At 43.0% G+C, this 22,322-nt stretch overlaps 2 protein-coding genes across 3 annotated transcripts in view; both read left to right on the forward strand.

Annotated features, from left to right (window-relative positions):
* Window positions 1-13,039, forward strand: part of LOC135548748 (serine/arginine repetitive matrix protein 3-like) — a 147,589-nt gene extending 134,550 nt beyond the window's left edge. Inside the window, exons 11-14 of one of the 2 annotated variants that reach the window (XM_064978648.1) lie at window positions 5,640-5,944; window positions 6,606-6,875; window positions 7,097-7,219; window positions 8,897-13,039. In XM_064978648.1, the coding sequence (XP_064834720.1) occupies window positions 5,640-5,944; window positions 6,606-6,875; window positions 7,097-7,219; window positions 8,897-9,104 (906 nt within the window). In that variant the 3' untranslated portion in view covers window positions 9,105-13,039. The remainder of the gene's footprint in view (window positions 1-5,639; window positions 5,945-6,605; window positions 6,876-7,096; window positions 7,220-8,896) is intronic. The other variant, XM_064978649.1, reaches the window with a different exon arrangement.
* Window positions 13,040-16,100: 3,061 nt separating this feature from the next.
* On the forward strand, window positions 16,101-22,020 carry hspb1 (heat shock protein, alpha-crystallin-related, 1). The gene is made up of 3 exons (XM_064978650.1): window positions 16,101-16,671; window positions 20,050-20,113; window positions 20,989-22,020. Exons 1-3 carry the CDS (start codon window positions 16,209-16,211, stop codon window positions 21,215-21,217), a joined length of 756 nt encoding a protein of 251 aa, XP_064834722.1. The 5' UTR covers window positions 16,101-16,208; the 3' UTR covers window positions 21,218-22,020.
* Window positions 22,021-22,322: the final 302 nt, after the last annotated feature.

The following is a 22,322-nucleotide window of genomic DNA, read 5'->3' on the forward strand; positions in this document are numbered from 1 at the left end:
TATTCACCCCCTTTGCTATGAATCCCCTAAATAAGATCTGGTGCGACCAATTCCCTTCAGAAGTCACATAATAAGTTAGATTGCATACAGGTGGACTTTATTTAAGTGTCACATGATCTGTAACATGATCTCAGTATATATATATATATATACCTGTTCTGAAAGGCCCCAGAGTCTGCAACACCACCAAGCAAGCAGCACTATGATTTGCATGTTTGCTTAAGGCATGTGGGAGACACCCCACACTTATGGAAGAAGGTACTCTGGTCAGATGAGACTAAAATTGAGATTTTTGGCCATCAAGGAAAACACTATGTCTGGAGCAAACCCAACACCTCTCATCACCCCGAGAATACCATACCATGTTCTTCATCGACAGGGACTGGGAAACTGGTCAGAATTGAAGGAATGATGGATGACAGGGACATTCTTGAGGGAAACCTGTTTCAGTCTTCCAGAGATTTGAGACTGGGACGGAGGTTCCCCTTCCAGCAGGACAATGACCCTAAGCATACTGCTAAAGCAACACTCGAGTGGTTTAAGGTGAAACATTTAAATGTCTTGAATTTCTAGTCAAAGCCCAGACCTTAATCCAATTGAGAATCGGTGGTATGACTTAAAGATTGTCAGCAGAACCCATCCAACTTGAAGGAGCTGGAGCAGTTTTGCCTTGAAGAATGGGCAAACATCCCAGTGGCTAGATGCGCCAAGCTTATAGAGACATACTCCAAGAGACTTGCAGCTGTAATTTCAGCAAAAGGTGGCTCCTCAAAGTATTGACTTTGGGAGGGATGAATAGTTATGCACGCTCAAGTTTTCTGTTTTTTGTCTTATTTCTTGTATGTTTCACATAAAAAATATTTTGCATCTTCAAAGTCGTAGACACGTTGTGTAAATCAAATTATACAAACCCCCCAAAAATCTATTTAATTCCAGGTTGTAAGGCAACAAAATAGGAAAAATGCCAAGGGGGTGAATACTTTCGCAAGCCACTGTAACAGTGTGCTCTGCTAACAAAACAACAGACATAATTTAGACCAAAGGCAATAGCCATTACTGTTTCACATTCACTGCTGACTAAGCAACTAAATGGGGTGTAGAGCAGCCTCCGAAAACATTCTGTCTAGAATAATGAATGACAGATGATGCTATCTCCTTCAATTTCCTTTCCTTCTGAAGCTTGCATGTGTTTATGAGAGGTCTCACCTGCTCTATTTGTCTGTCTGTCTGTCTCTCTCTCTTACTGCTTGTATTCATTTATGACTGTTTTATTTCCTGCTTTTTATCGATTTGAGTAGTATTTACCCCATGAAATAAATGCCCAATGCTCCTTTTCTGTCTCGTTTATGTAAAAAGCACTCATATGCTTTGGAACTGGACCAAGTAGGTTAACTGGGTATGTGTACTACTAGTTTTTCTTGCAATACAGTCTTTATAAAGCACAATGTTTTGCTCAGTGATAGTTAGCCCCTTCCTTCAGAAGTCTGAGAGAGCTCCCAGACATCAGGTGTACAACAACCCTTTCTCTCTCGCTCTAGTCTCTCTATTTTCTCTATTGACTTCCTGTTTACTGTATCATGTGACCTACATGTTGCCTCTAGGTGACAGTATCACTTCTGTCAGACTTTCCTTGATGTTGATATGCAGTATATTCTATATCTCTATGTGTTCCAAGTCAATGGGGATTGGCAAGGGGAGTCTCATGTGCCATTGTTGCATAATGAGGCTCAGTGTTTGAGTATTTGAGCCAATCGGTTGTGTTGAGGTGAATCTAGAATTGCTAGGTGTTTATCACTGAAGCTCAAATCTGTCAACCTTTTGACAGTTAATCCTATACTATCAGCCTTAAACAGGTTTTTGGTTCATGAGACCTCTCCTGTCAATCGCCACAAACAGGGGAATTATTGTGTCTCTCCCTTGCTGACAATTCATCAGCGCTCAGACACCTTGTGTATTTGGGAGGTTGCTCGCTCAATATTGTTCATTTTGGATACCAACCTTTCTGGGAGATCATAGATCCAACAAAAGCTAGATAATACTGTAGTATCTCTATGGTTAGCAGCAACTTGGGTCTTGTCTGTCTCTTCTATTTTTGCATCTCGGTTTGTCCTTCTGATTCTGTCTGTAGTTTTCTTGTCCAGGGTAAATTTATATCTGCTAACACACAAAAAAACAGTGATACAAATGTTGAAACTAAATAGAACCACACACACAACATTTAGTAACATTGGTATTTTAAAGGGACCCAAGCCATTTTTGAATGCGAGTGCCATATTTAATTTCCCCTTTGTATAGATATTGATATGTTCAGTACCACCCTCCCCAAGGCTCACTGTACTATTAGATTTACAAGGCTTTAAATTGACCAAGAATCACCCTTTTATTCTGCCTTAATAACAATGGCCTTGTACTAACATGGGGCACTGTAATGACCCTGGAGCATTGCTGAGCCCAAAAGGAATATGTAAGAAGTGTGCTTTCTGAGACGGATTCGATAGCTTTCGTAAACCACAATGGGTTTTGTTCTCTTGTTGAATAATATATTTTCCAAAATGTAACTGGGGTCCCTTTTAAATGTGCTGACTCTACTAGTTGTCCATTCAAGCAGTTACTGCCCCGCCCTCAGCTTCCCTCCTTCCAAAACTAATCCACTCTGTGTGTCCATCCGTGTTCTGTCCATCCGTGTTGTGTGTGACACATCTTTCTCGCCCTCCGCTGTCCGGACATGCTCTTCTCCCTTCTTCTCGTCTGTCATATGCCAGCTCTGCCTGCTCTTCCTTCTCTCCACCCATCCCTCCATCCCTCCTTCCTTCCTTTCCTCTAGCAATTCTATCTTAACAATGGATTTAATTTTGTTTCATGAATCACTCTATTCACTTACCCAACCTTTACCCACCTCTCCCTTTTGATGCAACCATGGCTGCATTCGAACAAGCGAAAAAGACAGCAAATCATTTTAGTTTTTAGATTCATTTTTTAACCTTTAGTTTGATTTTGATTTTAAGTGTTGGTTTTGTTTGTCCATTTTCTTTAGCTTTTTTGTCGGTTTGTTGGTTTGTTTACCTTCTCCTCCTTAGTCTCTGGAAGAAGTTCGTAGCGTTGATACTAAAAGAGGTTCATTGTCTTTTTCCCATTTCGCTGCGGAGAACATTCCTTTCTCCTTGTTTTCTTTTTTCTTCCTTTCCTTTTTTTTGTTGATATTGCAAACGTGTCACTGATTGAAATGGAAGGTAGGTAACACTCTGCCTTGGCACGTGGTCTTTCTTTATGCAGAAATGAGAATGTCAGAAGCACCCTCTATCTTGATGTCAATGTTTCTTTGTCTCTCTTTCTATGATTTAACCACCAGGGAACTTTAGCTTTAGGAAGTTTATTTTATCGTTCCTTTTTTTCTATTATATTTTGCTTTTAAAAGATTTGGATCATAGTTTATCCTTTTTTCTCTATCCTTCTTAAATGTTCATACTGAATTCAGTCCAGTATCCCACCCAATATATATATATCAAGAAGGCCCATTTCTTTGTGTACTTCTTTCTGTTTTGGTAGAATGCATTTATTCCTGTTTGTCCAGCATCTCTCTGTTCACTTGGTGAAATAGTTACATTCGTCTTATGATTTGATCATGTTTATTTCCTCGGTGGCTGTTTCTAACAACTGTCATCATCTGCGTCAGTGGTTGTGTGTTTTCTTATATCTACAGCTCAGTCTTTTGTTTGTTTTGTGGAGAAGGTTTTAATATCCTTGTTGTTTTTAATGAAGAGTCCCTGTTTTAGTCATAGTTCAGCGGTCAGCGTTTACAGGGGAGAAGGTTAATGCATGCAGGAGAGCTCGCTGTGTTTTGATATTTACCTGCTTTGACATTTGATCTGCCTTTATATCCCGGAGACACACACAGCCATGCAATTGCTCCACACAAACATCTGCACTCACAATACTTTGTGAAACCCCTTGCCCTGTGTACACTGCTATTACAGAATATGCCTGCGTCCGAGTTCAATGTCCTCAGCATACCTTATCTCTCAACATCGTCCACTTGCTTAAAAGCCTCCTACTGAAGTTGATCTACCACACACATTTGTGTTTAAAATGAAACTGTAGTTTTAAGAATCCCATCAATAAATGTCTAGAAGTACACAATATTTGCAGAGGTTCTGTTCTCGCAGAGGACTGTTTCTTTTGCTAGAGTTAAATTCAATAGTACAGAATTTTTAATATGAATGGATATTATTAAAACAGAGAACAAAAACAGAGATCTCAACAGAGCCAATTAAAATATCATATGCCTGAGGCTTACAGGGGAAGCGCAACCCAACACTGACAAGAAATGCCTCGGTTTGAACAAACTGTAACCTAAAATACAGTACCTGGGGGTGGACTCCTAAACGTAACTCTTTGGAAGCCCTAAACTTAAAGGTAGACTCAGCAAGATGACATTGTCACGAGCACCACCGCAGATATTGAGATGAGCGAGATGAAAGACTTTGCTCTCACACAGTCACACACAGTATCTGCGCATGGGCACGGGTTCGCTTCACACTGTTTACAGAGTGGTCGCCAGGGCACCAAAACCGCAGAAGTTGAGCCTCTCGCTCCAACGCTCTTAGTTGATGCAGAAATTGGTCCACTATGCTGTTTACTTTCTGCATCTATGTCATATCGCTGAGACTACTTTTAACTCAATGGTCATTCACACAGACTGTCTGCCCTGCCCTCTGGTGGAGTGGGCTGGGCAGGAGAATGATCTGGAAGGTGTAGCTACTCTCGGTGTGAGAGGATCCCTGAACATTGTGGTGTGTTCCTTCCTCTTTTTCTTTTTGATTTAATTTCAGTTGATTTCCATGCATTGTCTGATGCCTCACTCTGCCAGGGAAGGGTTTTGTGTCTTTTTCTCTTGCATTTTGTGAAATCTAATGATGCACTTATGTTGCCCCACTTTTCCCTTTTCTTCATACCTTACCTACTAAAGGAGGGAATGCCACTTTATTGGTAAGTGGATGTTAACCAAAAGGGAGTTAAACAAGAGTAACGATAAAAAAATTACAAAAAATGGGTCGCTGTTCACATCTCAGCAATTGTCTACTACAGGGAAAAAAAATCCACAAAGAGAAAATTATTGAGTAGCAGACGATTCGTTTTTCAGATTCGATTTGACTCTATAATTGTTCCTTGACTATTTTATTTTGTTCCTTCCATTTCTGTGATGTTCTGTCAAGTTGTCTACTCTTTTTTTTCCATATTTGTTTTTTACCATTACTAAAACTTGAAGAAGTCCTCCTTTTCTACTCTACAAAGTCTGTAGCTCTATACTCTCTTTTCTCTCTGCTCTTTAACTTAATTTGGGTCATAATACAAATAAAAAAATCCCTTTCTCTTCTAGTTTTTTTCCGTTTCTTTTCGGGATTATGATTTCTTCGACTCATTATGGTTTTGCATGCCAAGTATTGCATGCGCTGCACCATAGAGGACTGTCTATAAGCCATATCGAGAAAAAACCTAGATCTTTTCTTTTAGATGTTGACCCTCTTTTGCCAAGTACACCGTAGCGCTCAAACACTCCACTGTGACAAACTCTAAGGCCCTTTTTCTATTTTTCCCCCTTTTTTTTCTTTTTTCTTTTGTTGGTTATCATTTCTCTACAGAAGCTGAGAATGCTGACTGCTGCTACTCCGGGAGACCAGTCGACCATGATGCTGCCTCAGCTGAGAGGAGGAGAGCACAAGACCCATGCCCTTTACAGGACCCCAGGAGGAGGTTCTGCAATCCAGGCTGGAGAGGCCCTACACGGAGAGGAAAGTCAGTCGATAGGGTCGTCGGGCAGACGGGGAGGTCACAGAGGTCACAGAGCTCATGGGAAGAGCTCCCATTCGCCAGCTCACAGCAGTGACTCCGCACACTCTCAACGTAACCTGCATCCTCACAGAGGAAAAAGCTCTCACCGGAAGAAGTAAGCAGAGAGATTCAACCTTCCATACTGACATAACCTTTACCTGTTCTGTCCTTCAATCAATTAAATAAAATATATTTATAAAGCCCTTTTTACATCAGCAGTTGTCACAGTGCTTATACAGAAACCCAGCCTAAAACCCCAGAAAGCAAGCAATGCATATGTAGAAGCACGGTGGCTAGGAAAAACTCCCTAGAAAGGCAGAAACCTATGAAGAAACCTAGAGAGGAACCAGAATCTGAGGGGTGGCCAGTCCTCTAATCCAGGTAAAGATTGTAAGAGTACATTAAGGCCAGATTGGTCTGGGACAAGTTCCGGGACAAGGTCTTCGCCCCTTCTTTTATGTCCACTGTGTTTGGTGCTTGGTCTGCTGTCCAGGGCACAGTCCTATGCACTTCCCTCTCCACTCTCATTCTCCTGACTTGTGCTATCCTAAGATATGCTAATTAGAATGAAAACAGGCTGATCGCTTTGAGAACTGAACAACCTGTTTGGTGATCTTCTAATGTGGCACGTCACAAAAAATGAGTGACGCATTTATTTGCCTCACTCTCTCCCATTTCATCATACATTATCTACTAAAGGTATCCAACAATCCTGACCCCTATCGTTCCTCTGTTCCCAATAATCAATTGATACTCATTTATCCATCTACCTCAAGGACTAAAGGGGGCCACTCGTCCAAGCGGCACCACCATGGGGTTCGGGGACAGGCCCATCACCAGAGCCAGTCTGGCTCCCCGGGGCGGCACCGCCACACATCTGGGTCAGGCAGGAAGAAGAGTGAGTCTCGGGGGCGCGGTGGCATGGGGGTCCGACAGCGTAGCAGCTCCTGGAGCTCCGGACGCTCTTCATCACGCTCCGGCTCCAGAGAGAGAGGCCCCAGCAAGGCCAAGTCCCCCCACCCCCATGCCAGACAGAACAACTCCAGGTGAGCACTTACGGAAGGGTTACTTATTGGTATATGAATGATGGTTAACCTACCACCAAGAGGGGCTACTGGCTTTCCTGCTTACCTGACCCGGAAGGCCAGATAACACTCGTTTTGGATTAACTAGAAACTTTTGCAACTCTTCTTGCTATCCAGTGATTTATTTAGACACAAACATTACTTTTCTCATATATTCATTTTATCTTTGCTTGCTCCACTAGGGAGAGAGACAGCCCTCACCACTCTGATGCTGACCGTGCTCGCCGTCGCTCCAGGAGCTATTCTCCCATCAGGAAGAGGAGACGAGACTCTCCCAGCTTCATGGAGGCTCGCAGGATCACCAGGTAACAGAGACTCTATCTAACCATGCTCCCTCAGTGAGAGCAGAATCCAAGTGTAACACTGACATCTATGGGAGAGTTTGTCAAGGTTTCTCCCTCTAGGGTTTTCTTTCTCAACAATTTTATTGTGAATCCTCAGCATGATTACTGTAAATGTGGGGTGCTTATATGTTCTCTAATCTGACATGCCATAGTATTTAGTGTATGTGTAAATGTGAGTGTCTGTTGTATAGTACCATCCAAGTGGAACTGAACACGTTATAATATTTCAGGTGAAATGTATTTATATCACAGAAGTGTACAACCTTTGTCACCGATTGAATTTGCTACCGCTGAGTGATGCCACACTGTAGCAATAATATGATTCCATTGTATTTCCCAGAATGTGTGTGTAGTGGTTTCCCATAAAATGCAAGTGAAATGTTCTGTGACACTCCTCTCTCACTCCTCCTGTACGAAGGAAGGTTCCCCCGTCTCTCTCCTCCCCCCCCCCGAAGCCAAGACAACGGAATACTGCTGAGCTGCAGGCTAGGTTACCGTGGTAACAGTTGCCGTGCAGCAGGACTCCCCTAGTCCTCCTTGCCGAAGCCTTGTGAAGCAGTTAACCAACCGAACAGACTTCCCTAGAGTAATGCTGCACCCTCCCCTTTCCTCTCGATCTCCCTCTTTCTATCCATCTTTCTTTCTGTTAATCCACATTCACCTGCACTAGACATACAGTCACTGATGTGCCATAATGCTGTAACACATGTTTTTTATAAAGGCACTATCAAGGTTCGTCAAACGATGTCTGTCTGTAAACCAGAAATTGTGGTTCTATATAAATTCTTTGGGATTCTATATTTGTGAACTACAACTACCACATTTTTTTTGCAAAACATCCCTGTAGGTAGTGAGCACCTTGATAATGCTGACGTCCTGCCTCTAGATTAACTCTCCTGATTCCTGGGTGATGGCTAACCTTCAGATGATTTTCTGTCTTTTTGCGGCTAACAGCTCTCAATTTACCCGGCAGCAACCTCTGTGGGCACTTAAGTTGCACCTTGAGGGTGCTCACTAACAAGGCAATCTCAATGCTCTTAACCCTTTTGAATTGTGTGTGTGTGTGTGTGTGTGTGTGTGTGTGTGTGTGTGTGTGTGTGTGTGTGTGTGTGTGTGTGTGTGTGTGTGTGTGTGTGTGTGTGTGTGTGTGTGTGTGTGTGTGTGTGTGTGTGTGTGTGTGTGGTGCGTGCGTGCGTGCGTGTGTGTGCGTGTGTGTGTGTGCGCTTGCGGACTCCTACTAACTAACACATGGAGCCGCTCTCTTTCAGCACTTCTCAATTTGACTGCCGCACATAATAACTACTATGCCACGTTTCTGGCCTGCCCCTTGAAGACAGCTGACCCTTTTGGTTGACCTCTATTATGTTCCAAACATGACCCTCTCATGATCTTTTTATGCGATTATAACATTTGACAAAGTATAGTTGAAGTACAAAATATTTTGGGAATCAGAAAAGCATATGATAATATTGCAAACCTACAGTATTTCCATTGGAGTGTACTGTACAATGCAGAGGCATGCCAAAAGAGCAGCTCTCAGATCAGCTGTCAGAGTGGTGGTCCTCCTCACACTAACTGGTCACAAGCCTTTTATACACTGTATAACCTTCTATCCCTTCTATCGTCTCCTCTCCTCAGCGCTCGGAAGCGGCCTATCCCGTACTACCGTCCAAGCCCCTCCTCCTCCAGCTCCATGTCTAGCCCCTCCCACTCGGAGAGGAGTCGCAGCCATGACAGCTACAGCAGCTATAGCCGCAGTCACAGCCGCACCAGGAGCCACAGCCGCTCCCGCAGCCGCAACCACAGCTACTACAGTCACAGCAGTTACGAGAGCCCCGGCTTCTGAGGAGAGAGAGACAGAGAAAGAAAGGGCGAGGGAGAAAGAGAGCGAGAGAGGGGGTAGATAGAAAGGGAAAAAGAGAGCCAGAGAGAGAAAGACAATAAAAATCATGCAATGTATTTGTATGTCCCTGAATGGTTCAAACACAGGGCCAGACCTCTGGTCCATTTTTACCCTCAGTCTCCATCTCTGTATACTTCATGTTAACCCGCGTTAACCCGCAAGTATGGGTAGCTGCTGCCCATTATGGCGACCGGAGAATGGGCATTGGGTGTATAGAAAGCGAATAATCTAATTGGGCAGATTTGTTGCCACTCAAGACCGTTTTGCATGGCTGATTGGGCTGCACGATGAGTCAACCAGTGCACCGGTGTTGTATCAACATGCCTGCTGACTTGAAGTGCTTCCTACTGGGTATCACGTGTCGCTGACGGTAACTTACGTGGACATTTTTTTCACACCGGTGCAGAAATAGCTAATATTGATAATCATCTAGATGTCACCTTGATGCAGTCTACTACTCAATGGGAAGGGCATGAACGTCAAGAACACCGCGACACCACTGCCTAGTAGGCAATATCAGGGTGACAGTCACAGTAAGCACACGTGTACAATGCATGAAGCAACAATACACCCATCAATACCTTTAATCTAAAATAAACAGTCGTCAGTTTTCTAACTGAAAGTGTACAATTATTTGTGTAAAACTAACACTGAAATACAACTCCGACTCAAGCAGAAGTCCAAACTCTCGCGGTATGGTAGGTCAGTGTACGGCAGTAGCGTGGTAAGAAACGGAAACAACAAAAAAACGGCTCAGTCAAAACCTTCTAACCTACAGCAGAGTGATTCCGACACACTCACTCCTTTCCACACGCCCACTACTTTCCTTTCGACACACCCACTCGCCCATACTCCGGTCGCTTTATTGCTCCTCCTTTCTCTTAACCTGAGCCTGGATCAATGGAAGGAAGAGGGAGGTTTTTAATATTATAGCACATTAATTTGAAATATCCATTTTTTTTCCACAAGTGGGAGGGAAAAAAAATCGATATATCAAATGAATGTGCTATAATATTAAAATGGATGCAACACACTGGTAATTATTTAAAATAACATTCCCCGGATCATGGTTTTAGAAAATAAATGATAAAGCCTAAAGAACAAGTCTGTAAGCAATTTCTCCATAATCTTCCACGGAGCAAAAGTAACCAGAAAATAAGTTGTTCTTGTATTTGATATATTCTAACATTGGGACACATCATGAGTTTGTGGAAGAAGAGGAAAATAAGAGTCACAAATGGAAAATAAGTCAAATTAAATCAAACAGTACTGGGCCATTTTTTCTCCAATGGCATTACATAATTTCCCCAAAGACACTAATGCTCTATTTTAGGAACTTGAGAGATCAAGAGAAGCGATAAAGAACAAAACAAAAGTCGGCTGACAATTTAGCACACAGAAGGGAACTGGTGTATGTTTTTTTTAAAGGTTGTAGCATATATGTCAGGATATATAAATGATTCTAAACTGTAAGTTCTGGCTTGTAAACTATGCACTGTATATTCCATGTGATTTTGAAGAGGCTTGTTATTTGATGGTGACTTAGTATGATGATGCACCAGGAAGGAGGAAGGCTGTACCAGAGAGCCCTGCTGGCTGCCACTATAGGTCCCAGGGTTCATCTGTCACGGACACTACAGCACTACAGGTCCCAGGGTGCATATGTCACTAAAGTACTACAGCTCCCAGGGTGCATCTGTCCTCTCTCCACCCATTCTGATCTGTATAGTACGTGGCGTACCAGACCTGTAATTACACACAGAGGCAAGAAGGGATATAAAAACCAATGTATTATTATATACTTTTCCCTATTCCACTATTTATTGTGTTCAAACTATTAAAGTTGCAATATGTACATTTTGGGGCGGCCTGACCAAATACACATAGAAATATGAGTTATAGATCTGTCATTCGCATTGAAAGCTTGTCTAAGAAGCAGTAGATCTGTTCTATGTGCTATATTTCTATTATTCCTGTTCTTAGGTTTTGTTTTTGCATCTTTTACTTTCAGTTTTGTACACCAGCTTCAAACGGCTGAAAATACAATGTTTTGGGTTATTGACAATATATTTCACAGCGGTTTAGCTAGTACAATGATTCTCTACACTATGCATTGCGTGTTTTTTCACGTAAACTGAAATTAGGCAAACTATTAGAATTTCTGCATACTGCACCTTTAATGTAAATACTACTGTACCTCTTTTGCAATGACCAATGAGGTGAAGTCGCTCTGTAAAGATGCTCTTTCTTAAGAAACTTCAGAAACCTTCTGCAAAAGCATCCATGTATTCTTGTGGTTCTATATTTTATCCACAGCTATTTATTAAATTATTTATTTCAATTATCTATTAAGTTATTTATTGTTTATTTAATTTGATAATTTATTTGTTTTGTCTCATCAAATGTTTTTAAAGCCATTTGAAGAATCGTGTCATTGAGATACTAATATATCATGGGAGAATTGCTGCAAATGTATGTATTCTCATCTCTGAATATACAGTATGTCCATTGATGTTTTAACCTAAATCCTTTTTATTTGTGATGAAAGCTTCTGCTTCCTTTAAGAATAGGGGAGTGAGCTGAGTTGGCGGTAGCTTGTTTCTATGGCGGTGTTCCCTTACCTGATGTATTTTATAATGCTCTTACACAGGGTTCATTACAGTACTGGAACAGTCCACAGAGACCATGTATTAAACGTTTGTGTTGATGCAATCTTTTATTCTTCTGCCTGTCTGTTTCCTGGTGCAGGGGATACATAGTTAAAGTTACGTAGAGCGGCTGCTACTCTACAGGGCTCCAAAGGTCCAATTCTACCAAATCCTTCTGTCCAAAACGTTGATCAGGCCTGGATTATCTCCCTCCAGACATAGACGGGTTGATTGGGCTAGTTTGTTGTTGGTCTAAACAATCACATTGCCCCTGCTCTAACAGGCTGGCCCTATCCCCTGCACCCTGCTTCTACCAGAGGTGTCCTAGGAACTGGCTCTGACCTGGCATGAGGTCTCAGACAGAGGGTCAACTCATTTTGCAAGCCGGTGGTCAGCTAAACTACGTACACAGCAAATGCCCCTGCTTTCAAAACGCTTGAACCCAGACACAGGTAGTCCCACAAGAAGCCCATCATGTTCCCTGCCTCAGTTTATTACTCTGTGCTGATAAGACAGCTGCTGGTGATGATGCAATCAGGGAACCCCTTGAGTCTTCCTTCCCATTCGTCATGCCTCCTGTCACTCATGCAGTGTTACATTAAAAATGTAACCAGAGTTACTGTAACGTAGTATGATATTAAACAAACCTGTTCCGATATTAAGAGTACAGCGCTAAACCTTTGGATTGTATACAAGTCATTTAGTTGTAGTGTAAAAGTTATTATACAGGACAATAAATATAAACCAATGAAAAATGAGCTACTTGTGTTGTCTTTCAAAAGTTACTTTTTTTGACATGGGAAAAAAATGTTGTCACTGAGGTCTACACGATGTTCATACTGTAATGCGTGCATGTGCTCTTTGTAGGTACCACCAACAGAGGTTGCTAATGTAAATATTTACTTTATTTCATAGTGATACTGGAAACTCTGGCCTGAGAGAAACGGACTGGAATATTCTGTAACCTGGTGTACTTTTCCAACTCCCTGTTTATCTTTCCTCCCAAGTCCATAAATTCAACCTATGTCATGTAACCTGTGAATATATGATGAATACAGGCAGCATCGCTCCTGGGAAATTACAACGTTATTGTTGCATCTGTATGAGTCTGAGGCTAGAGGTTAGAGCATTGGACTAGTAACCGAAAGGTTGCAAGTTCAAATCCCTGAGCTGACAAGGTACAAAATCTGTCGTTCTGCCCCTGAACAGGCAGTTAACCCACTGTTCCTAGGCCGTCATTGAAAATAAGAATTTGTTCTTAACTGACTTGCCTAGTAAAATAAAGGTAAAATAAAATACATTTAAAAAAAGGCACAGTCTGATGAATGAATGAATGAATGAAAATGCATTAACCTGAACCCTGACCCTAGGCTCTGTACTTTTGAACTATACAAGAACAGGTATCCTTTGACATGAGTTGGCAACAACAACAAAAAATCCAGCTCATGAATGTTCAACCATGCACTGCACTCTTGAGTCCGAGTTAAACCTGTGCTCTTGATTTATCTTGCCTGGCAAATGAAGTGTGCACTTCTGGAACTATTCCATTGGTTTCATTGTACCAAACCAAATACACATTGAGAATCTCAAATATTTGGACTGTGCATTCAACTCAGACTAGTCTGAGTTAATGTGACGGAATATTGACTCCCATCCAGTGCTGCTCTTTGGAAGAGACACAAGGCAATATTACCCCTCTAATAAAACCCTCAAATAAGATGGGTGAACTGTCAAGTTAGTGGTAGTGCTGATTCAGCCAAGACGAACACCTGGCTGTGCGGTACAGTGTGCCAACGACCCATCCCATCCCTGGGGTTCACAAGTTCATGGAAATAGTACGGTAATATGTAGACCCATGGTGGTGTGAAGACTGCCAGGCTCACACAAGTCTGAGGCCCACCCAAGCAGCAGCTCCAACTTTACACCAGTAAATCAAGGCGACATTTAAGAGTTCAACATTGAAGCTTTAAATTGACTATACAGGAGTTATTTTAACTCAACAGAGTGATTACACTCCCCGGAGTTAGTGTTGATAACTGGAGTTGATTGGGACTGAGTCCTTTTAACTCCAATAAGAGTAGCCAGAGACAGGGAGTTAAATCTATGGCGTATCCACATATGTGAGACGGGCCTCATTGTCAAAGAATTCCCATCATTGCTCTGTCGTAGGTTGATTTTTAGAATTGTTTGTAACAAATGTGTCTAAACTAAACCAGTCTTTAAGTGGTTGGATTTATTGCAACAGTTACTGTGATGGTTGTTCCAGTTTACATGACATACACTCAAAAAGGGTTCCAAAAGGGTTCTTCAGCTGTAGAACCTTTTTCGTTCCAGGTAGAACTCTTTTGGGTTCCATGTAGAACCCTCTGTGGAAAGGGTTTTACATGGAACCCCAAAGGGTTCTACCTGGAAACAAAAAGAGTCTAAAGATCCACCGCTTCAAAGGTTTCTCCCATGGGGACAGCCGAAGAACCGTTTTAGGGTCTAGATAGCACTTTTTTTTCAAAGAGTGTAGGTAGTCTCAAGCAACAGTATTGTCCTCTCTGCTCTGACATGCAGTCTGAATGTAAGTTGTGGTTGATGTAAAATGGACAACCTCCCTCTAATTGGATTCCAATAGACATTGGATGTCACATTGCAAGCCACCATAATGTGACACATTAAGAAATATGCAAATGAAAATTAATCACCATTATACCTCAAATGGGACCATATTAACTGCATTTGACTCATAGGAGTTGAATTAGCTCTTGCGATTTTACTGTGAGAGTAAACAACTAACTCTAGAACACTGATCAACACTACAGGGAGTTTAAAAATAAAAAGTTATTTTCAATTAATACTGTACAGAGTGAAACGCAATGATGCAGAGTTAAATATCAAGACTAAATTGAGAGAATACAACTCAGAAAGAAATTAGTCCATTACCAGAGTACATTTGACTCTTTTTAGACTGGGACTAAAATGTTTTCTGTGGCATAATTCTATTTTCCTCAGTCAGACTGAGATTTACTCATTTTTACTGTGAACTCTATTACACACTGGGACACGAAATGTAACCTGTACAGGAACAGTATTGATACCATGGACTAAATGGACATTAGTCCTAACATTTATCCACATTTTCTGAAATCAATATAATGTAGGCTGAAAGGTGCATGCCAAAACCAAGTCCTTGTTCAAGATTGGTAAAAAACAAAAAATAATGTATTGGAGCCAAAATACCACAGGGCATAGAGCCAGCAGTGGAACATATCTGAAAGGAAACAGGGTGTCCATGAGATTAGTGGGATGCCATTCTGTTGGTGACTTTACTATCAGAAATAGGAAGGAGATATACTGTCTACATCAGTATCAACCCTGTCTAACTAAGCTCTGGTTCCATGCCTATCAGGAGTAACTCATATCACACCAAATACCTCCATGTTTGTGTGCATTCTCTGTGTGTTTTTGTGGGTTTGTGGGTGTGTACTTTATGCAAGCATGCTTGAGTGTGGGTGTGTGTTGTCAGTGGTGTCTGTGTTGTGTTTTGCTTGTCCGAGCTCCTAGGATTACATTCTAATAGCACGTATGTGGCTGGTTGGCTTGTCACATAATGTCCTGTCCTCTACCAGCCTGTGTGTTAGAAACAGCATACGTATGTCTCCCCTCCATGCAGGGGAGCTCTAGTTCTGCTGAGCAGGGCTGTCTGCTTTACAACAAACTCTCAGATTCCTCTAGCCCTGTGTCATGGCTAGGATGGGCTCAGAGGGGGATTACAATTGGGAGAAAGGGCGGAGGAGAGGGTGAAACGGAGTGCTTGGCAGTTGTTAGAGGGGTAGTGGGGTAAAGGGGAGGGCCTTTGCACTGGCATGGCACATCCCGTCATTGTCCCCAGGCTTTGGGAGTTGCAGATAGCATATGAACACGTCATATGCCATGACAATTTTAGGGGGAATAAGAGGAAATTAGCTTTAAAACTGCTAAATATTCTCTCAGACTCATGGCAAAATGTGTAGAATAGCAGGAAAGGACCTCTAAAACAGCAACATTTTCTCTCTAAGCCTCATGGCGAGTATGTAAAATAGCATGAGATTAGCTGTAAAATCCCAGCAAAACTGCTCTACGTCACTGTCTTGGACTTGGATTCCATTCTAGTGCTATGTCTGACACGAATAGACCTAGTTCATTCTATAAATATCTGTCCGGGGAGGGGGGGAGGCAGATGGGGTGAGAAGGGAGGGTCAGTGACAGTGTTGACTAGAAGTGGGCGGTGGCTGTGTGTATAAAAGCTCTCTGCCGAGAAGCAGACGTTAATTTCGGTGGAAGTTTGAGAGAGACACCAACCAACGGCATCTACAGCCAGCCAGCTTCACAGCTCTACTACTGCAACAGTACTACTCCTCTTCTTCCAGCAAACATGACAGAGAGACTCATCCCCTTCAGCCTGCTCCGCACCCCTAGCTGGGACCCCTACAGGGACTGGTACCAGGGCAACCGACTCTTCGACCAGTCCTTCGGTATGCCTGCCCACGCAGAGGGGTTACCTTCCTTCTCCAGCACCCACTGGCCCGGATACATGCGCCCCGCCCTCGGCCACGACGTGCCCTCTGCCGGCTTCATGCCCTCTATAATGCCCCACCAGCAGAGTGCAATGATGCCCTTAGTCCCAATGATGCCCCAAGCCCCAATGATGGTCCAGGCCCCTATGATGGCCCAGGCTGGGGCAGCATCGTACTCCCGCGCCCTTTCCCGCCAGCTCAGCACTGGCATGTCTGAGATCAAGCAGACCCAGGAGGCCTGGAAGGTCACTCTGGACGTCAACCACTTCTCCCCTGAAGAGTTGGTGGTCAAGACCAAGGATGGTGTGGTAGAGATCACTGGTAATAAACTCATCTCTATCTAGCTCTAACTAGCTCTATTGAGCTTTGGCTCTGTCTCTGGCGCTGTCTCTGTCTGTATCTTTCTCTCTCTTATAGCTGTGTTTACACAGGCAGCACAATTCACATTTCTTTCTCACTAATTGGTTGTTTGACCAATATGATCATCGCTGAAGAAGAACTGATGAGAAAATATCTGATGTGATTGGTCAAACGATCAGAATTAGGCTGCTTCTGTCTCACCGGCTCTGTCTGTCTCTTTCTTTCTGTGTGTGTCTCTGGCTCTCCCTTTCTCTGTGTCCGTCTCTTTCTCCTCCCTGTGCCTATGTGTCTGTCTCAGTAGACAAAATCAGTATAACTTTGTAGCTACCGCAGTACATTCAATTGACTTCATAATATGCAGAATTTGTTTATGTGCATCAAAACATGTTGTTTTATTAGAATTAATACAGCATCTTTGTCTAGCTTAGCTCGTTTCTGTTTTGCATCTCTTAGCATCATAATGTTTTATTTAACCTTTATTTAACCAGGTTAGTCTCGATAAAAATCTATTTTTCAAGTGAGACCTGGATCTAATGAGTTTTAGTGGGTATATGTTACACATGCATTTAACGATGAATGAGGCACATGAGATGTCTCACTTACTAAATACTACTAAGCACACTACAGTGTTTCACTTGTCATAGTAAGTGAGTTGTTGCTGTGACATGGAGGACAGTGAGAGTAACACTTGTTGTAGTAACCTGTGTTGATTGTTTTATGTGAAGGGCTCAGCCCAAAGTCACATCACATAACATCACAATATACCACACAGCCATGGTCTCTGTAGACCAGAGGACGGGAAGGAGAGGGAGATGGACAGAGGGAGAGAGGGGTTGGGGGCTGCTGGAACAGTGCCCATAGATTCCTGAGACATTATTCACATTACAACAACAGAGATATGTATTGTACTGTACACTAGAGGAAGGCACCCATTTTATTGTGTTACATATGCTAGTTTTGAGAAGACTATTACAACAATAACATTGTTTTAGAGTGGGGACTTGGGCAGTATGTCCAAATTGTAAATTAGACTTACAATAAGTTGCCTAGTGGTTAAGAGCGTTGGGCCAGTAATTGGAAGGTTGCTGGTTTGAATCTCTGAGCCGACTAGGTAAAAATTCTGTGCCCTTGAGCAAGGTACTTAACCCTAATTGCTCCCATAAGTCACTCTGGATAAGAGTGTCTGCTAAATGACTAAAATGTAATAAAGACCCTGTATTTTATGTTGAAGTATCACATACTTAGGGTTAGGGTGTACAAACTGTAGATTGGACTAACACTTTTTCATCTTGACATTGAATATCTTCCCTTAGTTACTTGTTGGTTAGTCTGGAACAGAAAGTATTTTTAAGGAGAATAGTTAATGATATCATCAAATCCATGAGAGAACCCAGACCCTCTCTGGTACCATATCCACTCACAGAGAGACAGAGAGAGAGAGAGAGAGAGAGAGAGAGAGAGAGAGAGAGAGAGAGAGAGAGAGAGAGAGAGAGAGAGAGAGGGAGAGAGGGGTATAGAGACAGAGAGAGAGAGAGAGAGACAGAGAGACAGAGAGAAAAGAGAGAAAGAGAAAGAGAAGAGAGAGAGAGAGAGAGAGAGGACATTTATCCATGACTCACTCTCGCTGTGTTTCTGATCTGCTACTTTAAATGGGCTGCTGGTCCAGTTCCAGAGCGTATTCTTGTTCTCTCCTCCTCTAGCAGCAGACGGTTATGATCAACAAAGCTCTGACTGAACACTGCATCCTTGTATAGTTGCTTATAACACTTGCACGCTTCCCATGTTCCTATCAAAGCTAAGTAACTGGTGTGGCTGTATAAGGTGTGGCTGTTTATCCGTGTTTGATAAATGCCTGGTTAAAGGCCCTTTCACAGTGTTGTAGTCCTGCAGGAAAGGGGACTGGTCCCTGTGGCAAACTCCTATTATCAGATCAGCTGTTGTCATAACATAATCATAACAAAAAGATATGCTGTCAGTATTTCAAGCCTGGCATGTGTATTTATAGGGACCTGGTGAGAGACATAGAGATATAAACCAGTTGCCGCATGGACTCAGTGGACAGTTTATTAGGTACACCACCCGTTCAAGAAATTAGATCACTCCTACTGACAATGAGTCACGTGGCTGTAGCTTGCTATATAAAACAGGCAGACAGGCATCGAGGCATTCAGTTACTGTTCACTGAACGTTAGAATGGGCAAAATGAGTGACCTAAGCAACTTTCAATTTGGTATGATCATCTGTGCCAGGCACGCTGGAAAACAGTTGCCCTCCTGGGCTTTTCACGTACGTCACTGTCTAGGGTTTACCGAGAATGGTACAACAAATAAAAAATATACTGTCAGCGGCAGCCCTGTGGGCAAAAACAGCTCATTGATGAGAGAGTTCAAAGGAGAATGGCAAGAGTTGTGCAAGTTAAGAAGCTCAATACAACAGTAGTATGCAGAATGGCATCAAGGAACGCACAACTCAATCCTTGTCACGGATGGGCAATTGCAGCAGACGACCACACCGGGTTCCACTCCTATCAGTTAAAAACAAGAAGAAGCTGCTCCAGTGGGCACGCAATCACCAACACTGGACAATTGAGGAGTGGAAAAACATTGCCTGGTCCAAAGGATCCCGGTTCCTGTTGCGTCATGCAGAGTCAGGATGGCAGAGTCAGGATTTGGCTTAAGCAGCATAAGTCCATGGACCCTCCTGCCTGGTGTTAACGGTACAGGCTTGTTGCGGTTGTGTACTGGTGTGGGTAATGTTTTCCTGGCACACGATACGTCCCTTGATACCAACTGAGCAACGAATTAAACACAGCATATCTGAACATTATTGCTGACCAAACCCAATAGAGCATCTTTGGGATGAGATGGAATGGGCATTTCGCAGCATGAATGTACCGCCGTCCAATCTGTCCAATCTGCAGCAACTGCGTGATTCCATCGTGTCAGCATGGACCAACATCCCAGAGGAATGCTTCTTGTAGAATCCACGCCTTGAAGAATTCAGGGTGCTCTGGATGCAAAGGGGTGTCTGACCTGGCACTAGATGGTGCACCTAATAAATTGGCTACTGAGTGTACATCACACAGGTAACATGCTAGGGAACGTGTCGAAGGGGACATGCATGTACAGTACAGACACCAGGCAGGGGGACAGGGACATGACATCTATTCTCAGCCCCTTGTCCAACAGAAAAGACGGTTTTCCTAAGCAAAACGCTCAAGGAAGCTTGTGTTTTTGCACAAAATAACATTTATACACTGTGGTCATGGCACATGAAGTGACTGCAGTCTCCAGTGTGAGACAGGGCTAAGACTGACCCGTGTGTGTTCTGTGTCCACAGGCAAGCATGAGGAGAGGAAGGACGAGCATGGATTTGTGTCCAGATGCTTCACTAGGAAATACACGTAAGTAACACAACGTCATTGCCAATATTAATAACGATGATACAACTCACAGTGACAATCCTATCAACAAACCTGGCAGACTGTGCAACAGATGAATAACCCATTGTTGCGCAACCAGTCGTAGCCATTTTGTCACCGTGCTGAAAAGGCATCATAAAAAATGTGTGTAGTGTCTCTGTCAGTGACTGTCCAAAATAATGTCTCTCCCATTTGTTTCAATGTTGATTACATCAACAACAAAAGTCTAGTGATACTATTATCATGGGTCTGGTCCTGTGAGCCTCTTTTGGTTGATTGGTCAAGCCTGCAGAGGGTTGAGTGTAGCGGAAGGCTGAGCAAAGCAACACCGGCGGCGACTGACTGTGTTTATATAGTACAGCCAGCCGTCCTCCCTCTGGGCTGAGCTCCATGGGTCTCTGTATCGCCATCCACGGGCCACTACATATACCATGACTCTGACAATCAACACTGCCCCAACCAGCAGGCTGGAAAGCCTATAATAAATGAAGGTTCTATCGAATTACATTTCAAGAAAATTAAGATGTCTCAGTAAAGTATTTTATAGGCAGCATCCAAATAGAAGCCTTCCTTACTTGCTTAGGTTCATACTCCCCCTGGAGCATAAGCCACCGATAACAGCTTTCCAGCGTATCTGGTCTTGTACAGCAACCTGACTGTGCTGTTATCTCTCCCTGCTCCAGAGTGCCCCCTAGTGCTGAAGCTGAACTCATACACCAGTGATTCTGAATAAAGTTGATATCAAATGACATTAAAGATACTGCATATTGCGAGATAAAAGCACTGTCTGCCTCAGTAAAGTATTTTTGTACTGTACAGTAGCCTGACTGTGATGTTTCCTTTCCTCCGTGGTCCAGACTGCCCCCTATGGCTGATGCTGAGAAGGTGACGTCCACCTTATCTCCCGAGGGAGTGCTGACCGTGGAGACTCCTCTGAACAGGCAGGCCATCAAGGCTGCAGAGATCTCCATCCCTGTCGCCATGGGCAGCAGCAAGACCAAGCCCTACGACATGACAACGAGGAAGGGAAGTGGCAATGGGCACCATCATGATGAGCATCATGAAGAGGAGGAAGAAGAGGAGTGAAACTCCAAACATAAACATAAACACACCCTCACACTCACACACACATAGTAGACACAGATGAAATGGTTAGACAGAAAGAGAGAAGGTAGGCAAAACTGTGATAATTCCACACCTATTGTATAGTTACAGGAGGCTCTGGAAATGCATATATAACGTTATACGTTTCACGTGTGCTCACACTAACACCACTTGCCTGCTCTATCCCACACTGCAGTAATTACTATCTGCATTTGAGTCAAGCCACAACAAAAAACAGTTACACATACACATACACACACACTCTCCTCATTCCTACTATGCGCTTGCTAGGAACTGAAAATTATTAGATCTGCAAACAGTGACTGCAGTCCTGCTGTTGCATCATCATTCTGTGCTTGCTGCCTCTCTCTCTCTCTCTCTCTCTCTCTCTCTCTCTCTCTCTCTCTCTCTCGCTCTCTCTCTCTCCCTCTCTGCTTACAGACGTTAACACAGCCAAGAAGAGCCAGGATACCAGTGATTCTGTAGCCTAGTCCCAGATCATTTTGTTGACAATGACCATGGGAGTTGGAAAGACTGCACAAACTAATCTGGATCAGGCTAGTGATACACACAAAACACCAAAGAACCAATGGGCCAGCACATGGGCCTCTGACTATTACACCCGTAGAAATTCTATTCATTCTTTTTCTATGATTTCACCATCCTCTGACTGTTACTGGCCACTCACTGTTTTTAAAATATAGTCTGAAATACTGGTCTGTACTGTAGTTGCATTTGGAAAGCTGTACCCTCGTATAACGGTGAATAAAGACAAATCCTAATAGCGTGGGCCTCCTTTATCTGTTATCTCTTCTATTTAGGTACGATGTGATCTGAGTGATGTAGCACAATTATTAACATGTTGTTTCAAATAATATGATATCAATTATGTCATACTTTGTTGTGGCGGTGGTATCAGTAGCGTCTGACAATCTACCATGTGCAAGTCTGAAGATAAACACAGTAGAGAGAACGGGAGAAAGGAGCGATAGATATCAGGTAGATAGATGGCCAGACCGGAGATTGAGCAACACTGCTGTAAATCACATCCCAATACACATTGATGGGTTGTGATGATCACTGTGTC

This window comes from Oncorhynchus masou, chromosome 11 (genome assembly GCF_036934945.1).
Source record: "Oncorhynchus masou masou isolate Uvic2021 chromosome 11, UVic_Omas_1.1, whole genome shotgun sequence".
Classification (NCBI taxonomy): Eukaryota; Metazoa; Chordata; class Actinopteri; order Salmoniformes; family Salmonidae; genus Oncorhynchus; species Oncorhynchus masou.

Bases quoted from the DNA above. Each gene is read 5' to 3' on its own strand.
- hspb1 (XM_064978650.1), top strand. From the start codon at position 16,209: ATGACAGAGAGACTCATCCCCTTCAGCCTGCTCCGCACCCCTAGCTGG. The intron at 16,672-20,049 runs GTAATAAACTCA...CTGTGTCCACAG, and splicing joins TGGTGTGGTAGAGATCACTG to GCAAGCATGAGGAGAGGAAG. The intron at 20,114-20,988 runs GTAAGTAACACA...TCCGTGGTCCAG, and splicing joins TGCTTCACTAGGAAATACAC to ACTGCCCCCTATGGCTGATG.